The following is a 21,071-nucleotide window of genomic DNA, read 5'->3' as shown; positions in this document are numbered from 1 at the left end:
CTCACTTCACTGATGAATTCCTTTAAAAAAGAGAGGAGCCCCACACCTCAAGCTTGTCTGGAAGTCAACTTCTGATGCCTCACTCACACACGCAGTGGAGTTGGTTGCAGTTGCTTAGTGTTGAGGGGATAGGGAAGACACTTTGCAAGTGCTCAGAGGTACTCATGTATTGCTGACTTCTGGCACTGAAAAGAGAATCAAAACTAGTTCCTGGTCAGGTCTGCCAGCAGAATGCCAAATGCCTCTGCCAGTAGCATCTGCCCCTCACTGGCATTTTGGCTGGCAAGTGAGCTAAGGAATAGTATCTTCACAAAGTCATCTAGAAACTCATGTATGGTCCCCTTTGAAGCTGGGTTGCCAAATCAAATACAGGACCCAGTGTCTGGCCTAGTCAGGGGGATCTTCCCTCTGTGCACAAGGGCTTTGTCGTGGGCTAATTCTGGCAAATCTGATGGGGCTGATCATGGAGAGACCACCCTGGCATTTCAGCTGCTTGGGGGAAAAGGCACACAGCATACACTGTTAGGGCTAGATATGAGGCAGGGGACTCATGATGACCTCCTGGACTCTTTCTCAAAGCTTAAAAACAGCCATTGCAGGGAGGGCAAGTTGAATCAAGACAGCAGAGCTGGGAGAAGACTTGCTTACCGTGCTCCCCCATGCTGTTTTCCTGGTCAAAATGGGCCTCTGAAAGCTGCTATTAACTTGTCTTTTCTCCCAAGATCAACTAATAACAGTTTCAAGGTGGGAAGGATTTAGGCCTAATTCACACTGGTATATTTTGGCCCTTGGACCTGCATGGTTCTTCTCCTTCCTTCGTCTTCAGTGAGACTACAGTTAGATTGTGATCTGGCACAAGGCATGTGCCAAGGAGACCTGAAGTGGTTGTTCGCACCAATAAAAGCTCCATCAAGCAATTGGTAGCTCTTTTGATCTAGGCTGAGTAGCCACTGAAAGATAAAAGCTGTCTAGAAGCACATTTGTTCCTTTTAATTAGCTAAACGCCATTGCCCATTTAGTTCAACAGTTATTTTGTCAGGCACATGACAAGGTTGTGGGAAGGCTGTTGCCTACCATCCCACAGAAACTGAGGAACCAGCCGCCTTCATCAGAAACATTGAGCTGGGTTAGAGAGTTTAAGGATATTGAAAGCAGTTTGGTTTTTTACATTTGTGCATTTGAAATTTGCATTCTGTTTGCAAACATCAAAACAGAAATTTGCAGTGTGTGTATATGTGTGTCTAGTGCCTACTGGATTTTCCTGAAAATGTTTTATTTAACATTCTGTACTTTTGGGAATGGTTAAAGCTACCTTATGGTGCATGCTTCCCCTTAGTACAAGGAGCTATGTCAGGAGAAACATTCAATAAGTTGCATTGTCTGCAGTCAGCGAATCCTTACAAAGGAAGGGTGGGTGGGCAGAGTGTTGAAGCAGAGCATTGGCAGGCAGGAGGTGGAAGTGGAATCCTCCCCTGACCCCATACTCCCCCCTGAGACTGATTTTTCCCCCAGCTGTTTTTCTCTGGTGAGGCTTTATGAGAGGGGTAAGTGACTTAGTGCCCTCCAGATGTTTTTGGATTATAACTCCCATAATCCCTGACCACAGGCCATGTTTCCTGGGGCTGATGGGTGTTGTAGTCTAAAATATCTGGAGGGCACTAGGTTGCCTACCCTGCTCTGTGATTAGAAGTAGCCTCCACCAGAAAAATAGCTGAGAGGGGAAAGCACATGTGGAGGGAGAATATAGCTCGCTCCCGTGGACTAGCTGCCCATGCTTCTCCCTGCTTTGTATGGATCCAGTAGGACCTGAGTTTGGTCATGCTACCATCACATCTATTCTGGCCCTTACATTGCCAGGCTCTACACAGGGGTACACAGCCTTTTTGGCTCTGAGGGCTGCATGTGCTGCTGCCTTGGGGTCAGCAACCACACACGCACGCACAGACCACTAATCCAAATACAGATTGCTCTTTCTTCTTTGCTAGCAGTGGCAGAAAAAGAGCGATCTGTATGAGGATCACTGGGGGCGGGGGGAAGCCACAATACAATCAGTGGATAATCAATGTGGGGAAATATGGGGGCTCTGCAGCCATGGGTGCCTGAGGGGGGGGCATGGGTCGTGCACCCGTATTCTATGCCTCCCTCTTTGGCCTTGGCTGTGATGGCTGTAATGGCTGTAATTGCTGCTGAGACCTTTTGGGATGCTCTTGATTTCTTCCTTCAGTCACTCCCCTATTACTTTCACCTTCCCCTTGTCAGGAGGCTTGGCCAGCAGGATGGGCCAATAAAATAGGTACCCAGATCAGGCTGCAGGGGCTGAGTCTGGATGTCTGCTCTGTGGATTCCCAGTAAGGATTATGGCTCAGAGGTAGGAAATGCACTCCAGTATACAAGACCCCAGGGTCAACCCTTGGATTCTCCAGTTGAAGGAGCTGTAATGGCAGGGTAGAGATCATCCGGGTAGACTTGCATTAGCCTAATAGACCTCTGTGATCAGGCTTAGCACAGGCCACAGGAGAGCAAGGACAGACAGGCATAGCCTGATGGAGCACGTCCTAAAGTAGTTATGATTCAGCAGCAACCAGGATATCCAAACCTGGAGACGTACACAGCCAGTCAGAGTTCCTGGCTCAGGGCAGTGAGAACGTGAGGAAGGGAGGCCTCCTCCTCCTGGTGCCACCTTCTGCACTCCCATGACTTCCTGAGATGTTCTGCTCATGGGTTCCTACCCAGAGTTAGTGAGTTCCTGGCTTTGTTTTTTTCCCCCTTTATGATGTCCCTTATCACTAGTGAATGTCAGTACTGTGGGAGTTGTGGACTGGATCATAGCCCCATGGGCAGATGCAGGGGATTTTTGTGCTGCAGCTTTCTGTCTCTTCTTCCTCTATCACCTATCTTTCCCCCTCTCTTTCTCCAGAAACCATTGATGCCCGTGGGCACCCTCAGTTTTCCAGAGCCAATTTCTCTATCAGCTTCCCAGCCTTGCTTATTCTGCTTCTTGTTCAGACCTATAAATCGTAGCATTTTCATTCTGGTTAATAATTACAAGAAAGCACACATGACCATTTAACAGTCATATAGTGCCAACAAGGCTGCAATCCTATGTACACTTTCCTGGGAGTAAGCCCCATTGAATTTGGGTATTAAAGGGGACTTACTTTTGAGTAGACATCCATAGGACTGCACTGCAAGCTACTTGCTTTTGGTTATCTTTGTTAATTCTCAAAGGCTTGGGCAGACTTTTTCTCTTTGAAAAAATAAGTTAGGACAACACAGAGCTACAAGTAGAGGAAGATCTCCCCTCTTTTGCATTTTGGTTTATATGAAAGATCCACCTGCAGAACTGCAGGAGACATGGGGATCAGGGTAGCAGCCACATTGCAATACAACGCAGGACATCCTGGGAGTCTTAGCTCATGTTTGATATTGTTAATGTTCAAAACATTCTAAATAATTGACATTTGAGTAGCATTTTAAAAGAAATAAAAGATGCATGAATCTGTTGACTTTGCCAACTTTGCTATCAGCCCCATCACGAGTCAATTGACTTCCTGGGTACCCTGCAGGGTCGGTAGGTGAGCAACCAACTATTTCTTCTAAAAATAGTTGTTGCATTTGCTGCTGGGGCTCATTGAGCAAGGGCTTCTCCCCTGCATGCTCCAATAAGAAAGGCTTCAGCAGCAGTACAAACTGATCAGAAAAGAAAAATGGCCTGGCCTTGGGCCTTTAACAGCAGCCTGATCTACAGAAACCAGTAGGTGAAGCATTTTGTGGCATGAAAATATGTGTTAGCAGGAGGTAATGGGCAGTACTCTGAGTTGTCTGCATGCCAGCAGAACCCACTGCCAGCACAACAGGGAGCCAGCACTTTGTAAAGGAACTGGCAACTAGTGGCAACACTCATTTCCAGAACAGGGCCAGTCAGCGAAGCTCCCAGAAAGGAGCTCCATCGATCTTTTACGAATCTGGAAACAAGCATTTCCACTCGTTTCTGGGGTTTCTTTCCAATGTGCTAACTCCCCATTACGCTAGCAGTGGATTTCACTGGCGCAAAGGAATGAACAGGAGTGCAGTGGCAGTATAGGATGCTGCCCAATGTTGCTGTTAATGGCACATAGCAGGAACTAGTTCCATTTCAGAAAAAAGCAATTCTAAATGGGGCAGGGAGGCCCACCATGAGGTACTGGGGCTTTGCAGAGAAGGACCAAATAAGTGGTGCATGGAGTGGTGGAAGAGATAAACCCACTTGTATTGGGTTTAATGGATACAGGTTTTAAAAAGAAGAGGCACCAGACTAGGAAAGGTCAGAAAAAGATTTGAAAATGTATCAAATGTATCTGGGGTGTAAGTGGATCTGAACTAAGGCAAATTAAGGATGTCCCTAGCTGGAAGCCATTCCCAGCAGTGTCTGCTTTGGGCTGGTGCAAGCTTCCTATGAGGCTCCTGAAGCTGAACGATATCCTCTGGGTTCTCTCACAATATTCTTATTTTTATAGCACAATACTTTCCTTTTTCAGTGGCTGAAAGTTGGGCTGCAGATTGATCTGTCCTGCCCCTCCTATCCCACATGCGTTCGCTCAGCATTTTCATGAAGTCAGGAGGACCTGCAAAAATGACATAAGGGTCTGAGCAGGTACATATGGGAGGAGACATTCCTTCAGAATCTAACGTTTAGGGCGCAATCCTGTGGCTGGCTAGATAGCATCTAGACAGCCATAGGTTTATTCATTTTATGGGAACTGAGCACCAAGGCTGAAATCAGCTGTCTAGCCACAAATGCGGGGCAGCCGGAGCGTGGAGGAGAGGGCCCCTCTGTGCTCCGCCCGCCCTGCATTGGATAGTTGGTCACCTCTGGGTTTGGAGGCGACTGACTATCCGCTTAGGATTGCACCCTTAGATACTCTGGCCCCAAGCTGTTGGTTGTGGAAAGTGGATGTAAAATGGAGAATTGAATGGTTTTCATCTGCATGCATGTTTTAAACATGATTTCACATCTGTGGCCCTGTCTACATAGCACTGCTTTCACCCTTCACTCCGTCGCAACTGTGCAGCATTGCAGCTTTGAATTAGCTGCTTCTGCGATACCCTTGTGATTTACTGTGAGCTTCCCCAACAGACTCTGCCGGGCCCTCTTTTTTCCCATTATATTTTAATGCACAACTGCACAGGTGCGTGAGTGTGTGGGTGCGACACTTCACTGGCTGTTTTGTATTTTAGGGGTTCTCTTGTGTCTGTCCATCCTTCATTAGGTAAAATGTGGGTGATCTGTGCTCCTTCATTTCCATGCCAACTGTTTGGCAGTTCCCCAGCCTGAGACTCTTGCAATGGTTTGCAGTCACCCAAGGTGTGAGCAGTACGTGCCTATCCATTGCTCCAAAATGGTGGCCAGAGTGAAGTTGGTCCTCCCGCAAGACCTCCCTGGCCCTTGGGCACTGAGTCCAAAAGCAACCATTGTGAAGATACGAAGCTGCAAAAATGTGTCGAAGTGTAATTAAATAAATGAAAACTCCTCTCTGTGCCTCTGTAACTGTGCAGCTGCGAAGGGACGGGGGGAGTAAAGGGGCATCACAGAGTGATGCAAGCACTATGCACACCTACAACATGCCCACCACAAAATGCAAAGTCGGTTTGGGGAAGGGACAGACAGCTCGCAGCCGCAGGAAACCCGCAGCAAACCGAAAACATCGCAGCAAAACGCCTCTTTGGACATCCGCATTTTCCAGGAGAAAACTATGGATGGCTGTGAAGTGGTGACTGCGTTGTATGCCCTGAAGGACCTCAACTCGCAGCTACCCCGGAGTAAAAGGCTCATGTAGATGGGGCTGTGTCACTAGAAATATTGTAACAGTTTTGCTTGGGTTGAAGATAATTAGGAAATAAGATAGTTGGTCATGTATTCCTCCTCACCCCAACCCATGTTGAATGAGTTCACGCATGCTCTTTCCTGGGCATCAGTGTGCTGATTTGAGCTGCTCCAAAATGCAAGCAGGCTCTTCTCAAGCTTCTGCCAGCCTTGCCTCTGTTACTGGGAGGAGAGTAGCTGTGCCTTCCCCAGACCCCTTTGAAGTGTGTAAGTTCTTTACCTATCAACAAGCTGATTCTGGTTAATCAAAGGCAAGTTCTATTGATATTAAGATGCATGGGGCAAGCAGATGTGAAATAAATGCACACTGCAAAATAAATAAAAATATGTCTAGGTTACTGCTAAGGGTGCTCTATTTCCTGGTGTATCAGCTTCTGAAAAGCTGGGACCTCCCCTTGTTAAAGTCTTTAGCCTATGCAAGATGGAAATAACTGAATTAACAAATCAGACTGATTTGATCCCCTTCCCTAGCCTCCTGATTTTTCATGCCTTTCCACAGGACAACCCCTGAAGTCTTTGTTCCTTGCCTCAGTAAAATTCCACTGCCAGGCTGACTGCATCATTGTAACTAAGGGTAGAAACCTATACATGTTTAGACAGGAAAAAGTCCTACAACTCCCAGCATCCCTGCAGCTAGCCATACTGGCTGATGAATGCTGGGAATTCTAGGACATTTTTCTCTCTAAACATGGATAAGATTGTGCCCCAAGTCTTCTTCATGCATAACACACACCTCTGTTAAGTATTCTTTAGTTTAGGCCCACTTACCAGGTATGGTTTACAGCAGCCTTCCCCAATCTGGTGCCCTCCAGATGTGTTGGACTTCAGTTCCCATCATTCCCAGCCAGCCAGAGGGCACCAGGTTGGGGAAGGTTGGTTTACAGTTTTACACACAATATACAGGTGTCTTTTTCAACTTTTGGATATCAGGCATGAGGGAGACAATTTAAGGCAGGGGAGCTGGGGGTGAGTGAGTTCCTGGCCTCTTAACATTTCTCCGGGGGCTGGAGGCCATCGAGGTGCCCTGGAAACCCTCGGGACATCACTGGAGTATAGAAACAAGAGCTTCATTAGACTTTGGGCTTCATTTAACTCAACAAAAGATCTTGTCAGGGGCATATTGGGCTGCAGCCAAATCCCTTACTTTAGGTCTTGCCAATGATGACAAATGCTAGAAATAAAAATGCCATGCACTGATCTTACATATCTTCTTCTGTGGAAATGCTCGGTGATATTGCAGTTCTGGATAGAGGTATAAAGCAGAATCAGTAGTCTTATGGAAACAGCCCACCCCTTAAACCTGGCAGTGTTAATTGATACTGATTTTTTAGATCTGTATCAATTGGGTTTCAGGCCAGGCTCAGAACTGAAAGCACTTTTATTGTCTTAGTTGATCATCTCTGTCTGGAGAATGTCAACAAAGTATTTCCCCCAGCTTGGTGCTCTCCAGATGTTTTAGACTACAACTCCCATCACCCCTGACTGGCTTAGGTAAAGTTGTCTGCTGGTATCGTGCCCTACCCTTTGGTTAGCCAGTCCCATCTGGGGACTCTGCTTTCTAAGCAGTGGTGATGCTTCTAAGATTCCCCTGCAATGGGCCATGCTGACTGGGACTGATAGGAGTTGCTTTTAGAGGGTTGTATGAGCTGATTTACTGCTAGCTAGCTCTGTGGGTTCCTCAAGGCTCCATCTTGTTGTCGTTGTCCCATACATTCCTACTTGCTCCTTCAGTTGGAAAGCGAGCCTGTGCTCTTGTGTTTCCTCTTCTTCAAAAGCAAGACAGGATGTGAAGATGAGCCTTTTTGGCACTTTGGAATTTTCTGCCCAGGATGGATGTGCTAGGCCACATCCTTGCTTGTGTTTTACTGACCTTTTGATTCACTGCCTTTCCTGTTTGTTAAGATTGCTGCTGTTCTGTTGTTTATGTTAGAATTTCAGTAGAATACTTGAATGGTACTTTCTGTTGTTTTAATTATGCAGTTGGTTTCTTTTTGTAAATCCCTTTGTGTGCTTTAACGTAAGTGACTCATGCAGTTCACACATAAATAACCAACCAGATATCAGGATGTATCCTATCCCATTCTTGCAGCTGGCTACTGAGAGATGCTTTGATTGCCCTCTGGTAAGGTAGCAATTCAAGCCTCATCCAAACGAGTGATGGTGATGGGAGCAAAGTGTGTGTGAGATGGGATGGCTCTGATGTGGAAAGAGAAGAGAGGCAGATCAGATGTGCCACAGAAGAGGAGCCCCACATCCTTTGCGTCGCTAGCCTGCCATAGTCATGCTTATTGATCCACTGAGCTCAGGGCAGTGAGTTAGTCTTGGTTGAGAAAAATGACGGCTTCAAGGTCACCCAGCAAACTTCATGGCTGGGCAGGAATTTGAACCCAGCTTCCCCTGGTCCCCAAAAAAACAAATCCACAGTGCCACAACCGGCTCTCTCGTTTTGAACTGTATGCTCTATCTCACGGCAGGGGAACGAGGACCTGTTCTGTCTGTCTGTCCTGCTCAAACAAGAAGCAAACCCATTGATTCTGGACTGCATCTCGTTAAGGGAAACGCAGGCGCAAAGTCTCTCGCTCTCTTTTGCAAAAGACAACTGGGACAGCGTCTTTGATCCAGAGGGTCTCACGAAGGCCAAAGGCTCGGATAGGCGGCTGCTTCTGTGACTGGCAGGTCCGTCTGGGCAAAGGCGCCTCTTACGACTTGACAAAAGAAGCCCCGTCCGAGCCGGCTCTTGGAAAGGCTGGGCGGGCCTCCCCTTTCCGCAAATGTCTGTTACAGGTTTGGCCAGTTCGGCCCCCGAGGGAGAAGCAACCCGAGGCGCCTCATTGGGCGGCTGATCAGCTGACTGGGGAAGGAAGGAAGGAAGGAAGGAAGGAAGGAAGGAAGGTAGAAAGAGGGAGAGAGAGAAGGAAAGAAAGAGCGAGGGAGGGAGCGAGGGAAGGGACGGAGGAAGGAAGGCCAGCAAGCAAGCAAGCAAGCAAGCAAGCAAGCAACTCGGCTGGGATGGCGAGGGAAGAGGAGAACTATTACGGCAAGCATGGTAAGGTAGACGAGTGCCGCCGGCGCCGCGCAGCGGAGAGGGCGGGCAGCAGGTGGCCTTGCGCAGGGACTGGTCGCTGGGTGGGAGAGGGGGCTTCCGCGCGCCTGAAGGGGAACCGGCAGCTCCGAGGCGGGGCATGGCATGGCATGGCATGGCACGGCCGGGCTACCGGGCTTGCCTTTGGCGCCGGCGGCCTCCTGGCAAAAGGCAGCTCAGCCTAGGCAGCGTCTTGCTGAGGCGCCGAAAACGCGAGCTGTGCCAGGCCCTGCTTCTGCCTCACCGCCGAGGCGCAACCCTCTTTCCGCCGCCGGTCTAAATTTGTCATCAAGGAAGCTCAAATTCTGTACAGAGAGATTGTTATGTAAAGCACACTTGTTTGTTTTGCACGAGTTTAATGCATGGCAAAGGGAGGGACGGGTCATTAATTTAGCTACCACCCAGCAACACCGAAGCAAAGATAAACTTCTGTGATGGGGGTGGGGTGTTGAAAAGGCCCTTCGCCTCCCCCACTGTGGACGGCCCCTTATCGCTGTTAAGCGGCCCTTATGGTGCTTCCCGCCAGCCGTTTAATTTCTTGTAATCTGAAACTGGATTGTGAGACCCAGAGGTGAAAAGGTACTGGAACCACATGCACAGGAGATGTAAAACGGTATCTTTCTTAACTATAAGGACGGCCTTATTAGAGTTCAGGGGAGTGGAAATAAAAGAAAACAAAGGAGTCACTTCCTAAAACATGCACTAGTCTAAGCAGGCAGACTTGCAATTGTCAGCAGAAGGTTTCCAAGGCAGGTTGCTGATATTTTCTTCCAGGCCCAGCAAAGGGGTATGGGGTGGAGAAGGCCCAGCTAGTGGGTTACCTGTTGAGAAGAGAACCAAAGGAAACCTTCTATGTCCCTTTAAAGCAGGGGTGGGCAACTTATGGCCCTCCAGATGTTGGGACTGGAAGTCCCACTGCCCCTCGCCTGCATTGGCTATGCAGGCCAGGACTGATGGGGATCCAGTTTTGGAGGGACACATGTTACCTATCCCTGCTGTACAGTTGATGGGCTGCCATCTGTAGATCTCCTACTACAGTGAGGACATGACATCAGCATCATGCCCCTGCCATGCCTTCCCTGCAGTACAATATCTGTGCAGTCCCAACTCCTTCCTCCAGTGGGAGGAGGGCAGATATTGTAAAAACAGAAGGGAGGGAAATTACCACTTAGATGGCAATATATTTTTTTAGATGGGCCCCCTGGAAACAAAGTACCCTGAGGGTAGTAGTAAGATAATGTGTTCTTAATGCATTCTCTGGGAACTGTCTGGGGGAGAAACCAACATGACAATGGGACTTATCAATGTTTTAACACTGATCAGGGCTTCATCATGTTATCAATTAATTGGTCATATTAATCAGCTTAAAAGGTGTCCCCAGTTAACTGAGCAGCAGATTTAATATCTGCAAACACTTACAAAAACTGCGGATGGCAACTGTACCATCCTAAAATAAACATTCTCTCTTTTTCTCATGTGTAGGAGGAATGCCTCTTCTGAGATGGTGCCTTCTATGGCACATGTCTGCATCATCTAAAACAACCTCCCCCCAACCTGTGCCCTCCAGATGTGTTGGATTGCAACTCTCAGCATGCTGGGTGGGAGTGATGGGAGTTGCAGTCCAACACAACTGGAGGGCACCAGGTTGGGGAAGGTGGATCTAAAAACAAAGACTGAATGCTTCTTGCTTCAGATTTAATCAGATTGCATCTCCAGCACTTAACTATTTCCCTCCTTGTGCATCTGAGGGATAAAGTGCCAGCTTTTGATATATGTGTAATTTTAACCATGACTGATGGAGTTAGAAGGTATTTACCAGGATCCATATTCAAGGTGAATCAGGATATTCTCCTCAGGGGTAGGCAGACTGGTGTCCTCCAGTTGTTTTGGACTATAACTCCCATAATCCCTAACCATTGGCCATGCTGGCTGATGCTTATGGGAGGTGAAGTCCAAAACATCTGGAGGGTGCCAGGGTTACCTATCCCTGGGCTAATAAAATACTCTTCTCCACAGTGTAAACCCCAGCACCACAGTCTGTCTTAGACTTTGTTTGATGATAAAAATCTTAGTAGCTAGGAAGGCTCCCAAGTAAGTCTGACAGGAGTTCTGTTACAAGGTTATGGCCACTGTGCATATGACAAGTGGGGTGGTGGTTTTTCTTCTGGATGTTCTCAACTGTAATTTACTAGTTGGTAATGATCCCACCACAAGTTCATTAGTAGGTCTTTTTTCCCCACTGATCAGTCTCCCAAGTACAAGGAAAGTCAGATGTCTTCCAACCTCTTGTTTACTAGCTGACAGCACTGACCGTATAGAGTCTCTTTAAGAGGATTCATGCAAAAACCAATTCTGTGCCACACACTGGATTCGGTTTTGAATCTAGAATTGGTGTGTGTATGCCTCTTTCTAAGAGCCAGTGGCTCCAGTTCTCAAGTGGTTTGGATCTAAGTCCCTTTCTGCAAAAATCCCAAAATTCCCTTTGGCACAGAGCAGCCATTTTGGAGCTCAGTGTTAATGGAAAGCCTGCTGGCTCAGGAGTCTGTGGAAGTGGAGTTTTCCATCCAGGACAGGAGGAGATGTGTGGGCCTAGCCCATACATGTTGGGAACTGAACCAAGGGTGTCCTCAAGCTTGGAGAGGTGATGGGAGCTGCAGAGGTCTTTGCTAGATGCTGCAGAATGAAATGAGCTTTTAAACAAATAACTGGAACACTCAAATAGCTCATTTTTATTCAGTATTTCCAAGCCTTTTGCTAGCAGCTTTTTGTCAATCTGCTGGACTTCACCTCCTGGCCTAGAATCCCCACCCACTCCCAGAGGGTTACCCAGTATTACCTACAAGTGAACCCGTCCTAGCAAATGCTTTTTTTCACAGTTGCCCAACTAAAGAGCTGCATTGAGCCTGCTTAAGTAAATGAGACCAGTCATTCACAAGGATTGGTTGTAGTTAGAATCTGATGAATACTTCCTCAAAAAAATCCCAAATACGTGAAATGTGCAGCTGTGAAAAACAGTTGCTATTCTGTATTTTATTTTGCATGTAAAGTAATTTCTGATTTATGAACCTCAAATTATGAACTTCAGCTTGCTCAGAATTTCCACCTTTTGAGCGGGTTTGGGGCGGGAAAGGATGCCTTTTCAGGGGGAGTAAAATTAGGCTGGCAGGGATCCATCTCTATTTGTAGCCAAGACAGCAGCCAGGCCCTTGGACAGGGAAAGCAGTAATGCTGGTGACACGGGAGGCCTGTGTGGCTGCACTGGGGCAAAATAAAAGGTTTGCTGGAAATTTCCCCTGTTCATTCCTGGGTTTATTGGGAATTTCCCTTCACCACCAGCTTGCCTGCTTCTCCTGGAAGCTCAGGTAGCTTTACTTTCAGGGCTCTCAATGTAGACAGTCTTTATCCCAGCTTATAATTTCTGAGTTTTCTTGGGCTTTTCAGAGGGAAGTCAACACTGGGATAGAGAAAACTATTTTGCTTTAGTGGCTGATATCCCACTAAAGAATGTTTGCTTGGTGAGTGGGGGGTGTTGCAGCCAGCTGATAAAAGGGGTGACTTTTTGCTGGGCTGGGGAAGTTCAGTGGGGGCTTTGCTTTAATTTTTAAAAGGAGAAATGCTCCCATCTCCTCCAGACATCAAATCTTAGAACAGGGGTGGGGGACATGGAGCTGCAGCTCTCATCATCCCTCACCATTGGCTATGCTGGCTAGGGACAATGGGAGTTGCAGTCAAATAACATCTGAAGGGCCCCATGTTCCCCACCCCTGCCTTTAATCCCAGATGTTTCAGGGGTTTTGTTTGCTTGCAGGTGAGGGAAAGGTACTCTGTACATATTCAGAGGCACTCTGTTCCTTACCATTACTTCATTTATTACTTGCCCCCAAGCCTGTAGGATGGGTCAGGCCATACATTTGAATAATGAGATAATGTTCCAGACTGAGAACAGGCATTGAAACCAGGTTCCTGGAAAAAGCACAGGTTCAAATGTAGCTCTGGAGAGGACACTTTGGGGCCTGTTATGTTCTTTCCACAATACTTCTGGTGAGATATATTTGTGTGTGTGTGTGTGCATTTCTTTCTCTGAACACTTCTAGCAGCCACCTGGAACAATCAGCACAGAACTTGTTCTGCAACTAGGCCTCAGATTGTTTTCTTGCTCGCTTAGAAACTAGGGAGGAGGAGAAGGGAATCTCCATCAGTGGGGGAGGGTACCATGCATGGGCCATGCAAACTAGTAAAGGCTTTTGCTGCTTTGTGTGGGAGGCAGTCCCTGAGTTCCCATCCTGCCCAGTAATGGGTTGTCTCTGGAACTATCACTGTGCCTTTAACAGTGTTATCACTGTGCCTTTAACAGTGTTGTTTCATAAGGATGAAATGCTCATTGGCTAAAGCAGAATTCTCCCTGTAGCCATTGCTGACAAGAGGCTTTAATGTCTCCCCAATACTGCAATTGTGAATTTGCACAATTGCGCAAATTCATGGTTGCAGTATTGGGAAGTCATTAAATCCTCTGGCAGCAATGGCTATGGGGAGAATTCCACTTTAGTGCCTTAGCACAGTGCTTCATGCACAGTGAAGCTGCCCTGACTGTGGTGGAGGCCAGAGGAATATTCCTCCAGCTAGCACCTCGTTCAGGGACGATTTCAGAGGGGGAGTGGTGCACAGAGAAATCCCTGCTGTTATCTCAGATCAGTGCTCAGTGTTAATAGCAGGGATTAGGAGAATCTCTTGAGGGGTGCGGCTTGGGTAGGGGCCTTCCTTAAGGTCCTGCAGGCCAGATGAGGCGGCCTGATGGGCCAAATTGGCCTGCAAGCTAGAGGTTCCCAAACCCTGTCATATGGACTGCCCTTTATTCATTCATTCATTCTCTCTCTCCCCCCTCCCCAATATTTCAGTAGCTGAAGCTCTCTGGGCAATTAACAAAGGGACAAAGGGAGGGCTATGAAAAAGGTATATAAATTAAACTTCACAGTTGAGATGGGTTTTGAAGATGAGAGAGAGTGTATAAGTGTTCTAAGAGGCATAAGGGCCAGCAAGAGAGAATGGGTGAAGTTGTTAATAGTTAATCAGTCATTAGCATTTGTGTAGAAGAAGAAATGTTAGTGGCGGCAGCTTTTCTCACCCCTTAAAGCACTATGACACTACAAACTGCACTTGCTGAAATCCCGCCTCATGTAGACCCATCAAAAGTGCAGGACACTACCTGCCTTTGCATCTGGCCATCCTAGTTCCAGGTGTCTTTCTCAGGATAATGCAGAAGATTTGACTGGAGATCGAGACTTCTCTTGTCCAGATCTGTGCCTTAAAGCTGCACAGTGGGTAGAAATTCAACAGGTGCAGCTTCCTCAGTTGAATTTCTGCTCATCATGCAGGCTGGGAAAAGAAGTGGCAATCCTGTCTTCACCCATCCAAAGGATGCTCATCACTTCCGCAAAACCTCAATGCTGGCTAGGTTCCTGGTACTCTAAACCTCTGCTCCCCCCCTTCCCCATATATATTCTGAAAGAAAGGAACAGAGGGTGCAATCCACCAACATCCTTTCCATGATTCTGCTCAGTTCCCATTCATTTCAGTGGGACTTCCACCTGATAACTTCCTAGTGGATAGATGTAAATAAAGTTTAAAAATAACCTGGTTTCCATATTCCTGCCTTGTATAGCTGCCTAACCCAGTATGTTCTTTTCTTTTGATTCTAGGGACACCCCAAAAATATGATCCAACTTTCAAAGGCCCCATTTATGACAGGTAAGAGCAACTTGTTGCTGAAAGTATCGAGGACACTCTTGCCTTGGTATGGTGTTTTGTGTGGGGTGTGTAGATGGGGGCAGCCTGTTGTCAAGGGAGGTTGTTCCTGCTGTCTCTTCCCGCCCACGCGTTTGGACAGCAGTGATGTTGAGAGGGTTGCACTATTGAAAATGCAAATCCTGTAACTCAAAGACCGAAATAATTTCCTTGGTGGCGGAACGTTTGCAGACCTTGATTGCTTCCTTGCTCCTCAGCTTCCATGGAGCCTGTGGGCTGGGCTTAGCAGCAGCCTGGTTTCTTTCTCTTGTACCCCCTCCCCCACAGCTGCCAAGAAGTTTCCTGCCTTACTGCCTCTTTGTTGTTGCACAAATATATTTTGTTTTTGTTTTCATGTTATTGTTTAATTATACCATGAATGATGTGGGGTGGAAATTTTTCCAGTGCTTTATTTTTCCATGGAAAATGTTCCATTTCATAAGTTCATTAGTAATGACTGGATGCTAATAGCAAATACAATATTAGAGAAGTTAGGCAGTTTCAAAGTTGTAATTGTTTTACAGGTGATTGTGAGAGAATACATATGTCATTGAAATATGTCTCAGTTTGAAATGGTACTAATAAGCGACAGCAAAACTGAACATGCCCCAACAACCCCAGCAGAAGGGGGTTGAATACGCTAGAAAAGATGAGTGGTTGTCAGCATATCATGTGCATTTCTTTAGCTTTCAGTACCGTTGCTTTTTTCTTAAATTTAAACAATGTACATGCTATTGTCTTTAAATTTTTACAAGTATTCCAATAAAAATGTCTACATAATATATTGTTTAAATCACATTGACTGGGTTCAGATGACATGATAACCCACAATGGGTTAAATAAGCCACCATGGCTTATTTAACCCATCATTGGTTATGTCATCTCTCAGGAATTTTTAAATGCATGATGGCTTATTTGGCCAAAATAAGCCACTCTGAGAACCTACGGTCTGCAGTAAGGGTTATTTATGTCACCGTGGGTTATCGTGTCGCCTGGTGCTCACCGTGGCTTATTCCCAACACTTACAGTGTCGGCTGGCAAGAGCAGCAAAAACCACTGCTGCTGCTCTACCCCAATCTGCAGAGCCTTTTTTCTGAGATCTGACAAGCAGCCCAGGGACAACTGCAGCCAAACAAGCACAGCCTTCCTTGATACTGTACTACAGTTACAAAATGACAGCTTTCCCTGAGCACAGTGATAGCCTCTTGCTATCCCACTACAGCGAAGTTACACAATGACAGGCCTCCCTGATAGCTACTTTGAAACTGCCGAACTTGGGAAATGGAGGAAAATAAGGAAAGAACTGCTCACTTTTCCATGAAAATACGCAGTTTTGCAATAATCCGCCACAGCATCTGGAGGCTCCCCATGAGGGCACCAACCTGTGCAATTTTGCCCCATTCCAACAAACTGTCAGGAAGTTATAGCTCCCACCCCCTTTTTCCTGTTATGCACACTTTTCCATGAAGAAGCAAAATGGCTATGGGGGGGGGGGATGCGCAATTTTGCCTTTGTGCAATGTACAACTCCATTGTATCGCTAAAGCACTTTGGAATTTTAGCTATTTTCACACAATAAAGTCTTCATGTCAGCCCTGGGTATGGGGGGTGTGCTTTTGTGCAATTTTGCTTTAGAGCTAAAGCAAACAGAAGCGACTCTGATGGCAATGTCTGGAGGAGGGTGAAATGCACAACTCCTCTTTATTGTAGTCGATTTTGGACATTAAAGGCATCTATGCCAGCAATGGCTATGGGGGGAAATGCATAGTTGAGGGTTTGGTCCCAATCCTGCAAACCCCCAAGGGTTTATCTGTGCCACCCCTTTTTGTTGCACCCAGGATTAATTGTGTAGGGTTTTGATGGTGCATCAGGTGCCTCCCAATTAGGAGAGCTTGTGTGTGAAGTTGGGCCCAATCCTTTAAACCTCCAAGGTTTTATAGTTGCCACCCCCTTTTTGGTGCACATGAGATTTCCTCTCCTTTTTGTTTTGATGGTGCATCAGGGCTGCCTGACTAGGGAGGCTATGTGTGAAGTTTGTTCCTGATCCTGCAAACTTCCAGCGCTTTAGAGCCACCATCCCCTTGTTGGGGTGATGCTAGAAGTGCTGAATTAAGCCCCTGTACTTCACCCCACACCTCTCCTTGGGATATTGTGGAAGGTTAAAATAAGCTGCTGCGATACTGTCAATGGGTGAAACAGCACCACTACTTGGGTGGGAGGACTGCAGCAGGACAGGAGTGGGTGGGGTGACTCAGATTATGCACAGTAGCTTAATGAGCTAACTTGCAGCACCTTATTAGCCCAGTCGTATGGCGGGGCATCATGGACCATTTCAAAAATAAGCTACTGTAAGTAGCTTATTAAGCCACCATGTCTTAAAGAGACCTCCCAATGTGGCCACTAAGGTGTGCTATAATTTTTTCCCTTAAACATTTCAAGTTTTTCAAAATATTTGAATTAACATTTAGGCCATATTTTAAGGGTGCAATCCAGTGGGGATATAGTTGGCTGCCTCTGAACTCGGAGGTGACCGACTATCCAATGCAGGGCAGGTGGAGCGTGGAGGGGATATTCTCCTCCATACTCTGGCTACCCTGCATTAGCAGCTAGATGGCCAATTTTGGCTGTCTAACTGGAAGGGGGGAGGGGGGAGGCCAGACGGCGCATAAGAAGCGTCCTAACAGCGCTTCTGCCATCCCCTCCCCACCCCCACAAAAAACTCCTTTTCCCCTGCTCTGCTCTGCTCTTATGAGCGTGGAGCTGGGGACGAATCACGCCTCTTATGTGGGGGTGGGGAAGCGGTTCCTGAAAACTGAAAAATCCTATGACCATCTAGCCGCTGTCTAGTGGCCATAGGATTGCTCCCTAAGTTGGAGTTATTGATTAATACCATTTATCAGCCAAGATTTCTCTTTTATTTTAACTTCATGGATCCATACCAATTATATCTTTATTTTTTTATTTATTATTAAATGTATTAATCGCCCATCTGGCTGGTCACCCAGCCACTCTGGGTGATGTACAGCGTACAATAAAACAGTTTAAAACAATAAAATTCTACAGTAAAAACATTTTCTAAAATACCCTAACCCTAATATCACTTTTATCATCAAAAGGGTATTTGTTTAGTACCATTCTCAACCATTCTCAATATTCAGTGCTGCTATGTTATGGATATGATTTTAAAAAAATTAAAGTGTGTGTTTTTTAAAACAAAAATAGAGGTTTCTGTTCTGCCCTGCAAATATAATTGAAGCATGGAATACAAATACCTATAATAAATAAACATATGCCCCTTTTGTTTTTTTGTTGTTTATATAAGAAGTTGAAAATCTGAAAAAAACTATTAGTTTAAAATATATAAATGTATGGAATCAAAGCGCTGGAAGGCCAAAGGTCAGCTAGTTTTGCCCCCTTGCCGAAAGGCAGGGCCATCTGCCCTCTAATCTCCTACAGTCCAGCCATGCAATCCCAGATGGTTGGATGGTTCATCCACAAATTTCAGAGGGAGGCAAATAGAAGTATAGCTTTGTGCCACGGAGGGCGCAATCCTATGGGGATAGTTGGCCACCTCTGAACTCAGAGGTGACTGACTATCCAATGCAGGGTGGGCAGAGCACAGAGGGGATCTTCCTCCATGTTCTGGCTGCCCTGCATTTGTGGCTAGAAGGCCAATTTCAGCTGTCTAGCCACGGTCGCTCGGGTCACATGGGGAGTGGGAGGAGGCCGGACGGCACATAGGGAGCATCATACCAGTGCTTCTGCGGTCCCCATCCCTCAGGAATGCCCCCTTTCCCCCTGCTCCACGCTGTTCTTCTGAGCACGGAGCCAGGGACGAACTGCACTGCCTGTGAGGTGGCAGGGGAGGGGGTGGGGAGGCGGTTCCCAGAAAACAAAAAATCCTATGGCCGTCTAGCCGCTGCCTAGTCGCCATAGGATTGTGCCTTTAAGTGTCCTGTTGTTGTGTCAATTCCTAAGAAATCACATAGTGTTTTTCAGAAATGTATTTTCTGACTTAAGCACAGTAAGGGCTGTTTCCTCTCATATCTGGATTATCTCATTTGCTTTCTCGGTTGGCCTTTTTCGATTTAAGGACTAGGAGGGTTGGATTTTTACACACATCCCCTACCCCTACCTTCCCTGTTTTCAAACCTACAGTAGAAAAGTGGCCTGTACAGATTTATATGATTTAAAAATTCATATGGTGCCTTATTTTATTGAATGAGAGTTCTAAAGAGATTTTAAAACATTAAAAAAATTGAATGAGGATTTTTAAAAGTGGCAAATATGCTTTGGGGAGAGGGAATTGTGACATTAAACCCATCATTTAATCAGCATGGTAGGGTCAGAGCACAAGATACTGAGGCTCTGGTGTAGCTTTAAATCATTTTGCTTCCTTCCTTAGGAGCTGTACAGATATCATCTGTTGCATCTTGCTCCTGGTCGCCATTGTGGGCTACATCACTGTGGGCATTGTGGGTATGTATCCTGAACTTCTCTTTCCTTCTCTGGCTTTAGGTAACAGCAGTGTTGCTGAAGATTGGATATTTCAGGATGGAGAAGTGGAACCTTAATAGACAAGGAGGCAGTTCACAAGGAAAGAGGAGATTTAAGTAAACAAACAAAAAATAATTGAAGGCAGATGAGCTATTTAAAAGACCTCTCTTCCTCTTTAGGCCTGTGGCTTTTATCTGCTAGTTCAGTGTCTGGGGAAAGGTGTCTAATGCCCAGATGGAATTTGGATATTGGCTGAGACATTTTGGCAGGAGGAGTGGCCAAAAGGATGGCAGAGATAGTTTTGAAGCTCCACTCCCAGAGATTGGAGCCTCTTAAAGATGCTCTCCTTTGACCTTTTTTGAGTGTGTGTATAAAGCATATCTTCACAACCATGAAAGATCTAAACTTTTTTTTTTAAACCTACTGTGATTCTGTGAATCCACAGTTACTGTGAGATAAAATGTTCACATATAGACTCTCGTGAAACTTAATGATCTCTTCTTGTTGCTTCCTCCTCCCCTTTTTGGAGAGGGTGACTAATATATAGTACAAGATGGTTGTTGTGGTGTCTTGGTTAGCCACATGTTGCCATTCTCTGCAAGGTTGGAGTCATGTGGGGTAATGTTTGCAACTCCCTTAACTTTGTAAGTGAACAGAGACTTGGACTTGGGTTGACGTACCAGCTAGATCACCTTGGGCAAGTTACCTCGCAGATTTGTTCTGAGGATAAAATAACCCTATGTATATCCGTATGTCCTGATCCCCTGGAAGGAGGGTGAAACGCAGATGTGAATAAACAATGCATTTTCAGTGCAGTTGTTGGAAAATTGGGTGATGCTGTAAGATGTGGAGGAGAACATCTAGTCAAACTTTAAATTTCTGTCTCCTCTTCAGCATGGACACAAGGAGATCCCCGGAAGGTGATCTATCCAACAGACAGCCGTGGGCAGTTCTGTGGCCAGAAGGGAACACCCAATGAGTAGGTATTTTAAAAAGAAAATCTTGTAGTTACTTGCATGGACCCTTGCACAGTCAATGAGACTAATTAAATGAGACAGAATTTTGTCACTCACATCTCCCCATTTAGCCTTGTTTTTCTGTTTTGTCGCTTCTGGATGGAAAAGGGCAGCCTTTTTTTATCACTGTGGAGAGATCCTAGACCTTGTGCCAACCTGAGGCTAGGCAAGGCCTACGCCTACTCATCTTATCCATGAGGTAACTCATTAGGGAAAAAATAATGTGGCACTCTGGAGTATTCCATGGTGTCTATGTTTGCAAGACATTTTGCTGTTGCTAAAGCCCCCCATCTGTTGGTTCTGAGTTGCCATAGTCAGTTGGGGCTATATGTGTCATGTGCCAGATTGACTTTGAGATGGGACGGGAGGCATGCCTTTCTTTCCTCCTCAACCACGATCAACTTCAAGATGTATTCTGGGCCAAGCAAGACAAGGGATGGAAGGCTGTGTCTCTACAGGAAACCTACTGGTGTGTCTTTTCTCCTTCTCTGATTCACCTCATTGCCCTCACCAATGCTACTGAAAGAGACAGCAGAAGCATTGGGTCCAGTGAGGGAGTGGGAGGGAAGGAGCTAGAGCAAGGGAATGTGAAGGAACAAGGGAAAGTGGCATCTCCCTGCCTACCCCCTGCCCTGTGAAATTTCAGGGGCAATTATGTAAAATGAGAGCGTATTTGAGCATGTGCCTAGTGCCTTTCTTCACCACGGGTTAACTTCATCAAGTCTCCACAATCAGGTGTTAGATGCTTGGCTTCCAGAAGGTGGAGCTCAAGCTTCCACATAGGCCTGAACTCCATCTTCCCTCATTTTGAAAATTAGCACTGGTGAGAGTGG

General features: G+C 46.3%; 1 protein-coding gene across 9 annotated transcripts in view; it reads left to right on the top strand.

The window, feature by feature from the left end:
• Nucleotides 1–21,071, top strand: part of SLC44A2 (solute carrier family 44 member 2 (CTL2 blood group)) — a 79,203-nt gene that overhangs the window by 8,976 nt on the left and 49,156 nt on the right. For 6 of the 9 annotated variants that reach the window (XR_014787950.1, XM_084835579.1, XM_084835577.1 and 3 more), the window contains exons 2-4: nucleotides 14,642–14,690; nucleotides 19,131–19,204; nucleotides 20,117–20,201. Coding sequence is in view for 8 of the 9 variants with exons in the window: in XM_084835579.1 (XP_084691705.1) it covers nucleotides 14,642–14,690; nucleotides 19,131–19,204; nucleotides 20,117–20,201 (208 nt within the window). In the remaining variant the exon portion in view is untranslated. Of the gene's footprint in view, nucleotides 1–8,712; nucleotides 8,910–14,641; nucleotides 14,691–19,130; nucleotides 19,205–20,116; nucleotides 20,202–21,071 lie in introns of those variants that run through there. The other 3 variants (XM_084835578.1, XM_084835576.1, XM_084835574.1) reach the window with 1 other exon arrangement.

Source organism: Heloderma suspectum, chromosome 2 (assembly GCF_057233095.1).
Source record: "Heloderma suspectum isolate Gila_16-S chromosome 2, 16-S_ref, whole genome shotgun sequence".
NCBI lineage: Eukaryota > Metazoa > Chordata > Lepidosauria > Squamata > Helodermatidae > Heloderma > Heloderma suspectum.
The sequence above is the reverse complement of the archived record's forward strand: the minus strand, read 5'-3'. Positions and strand labels throughout refer to the sequence as shown.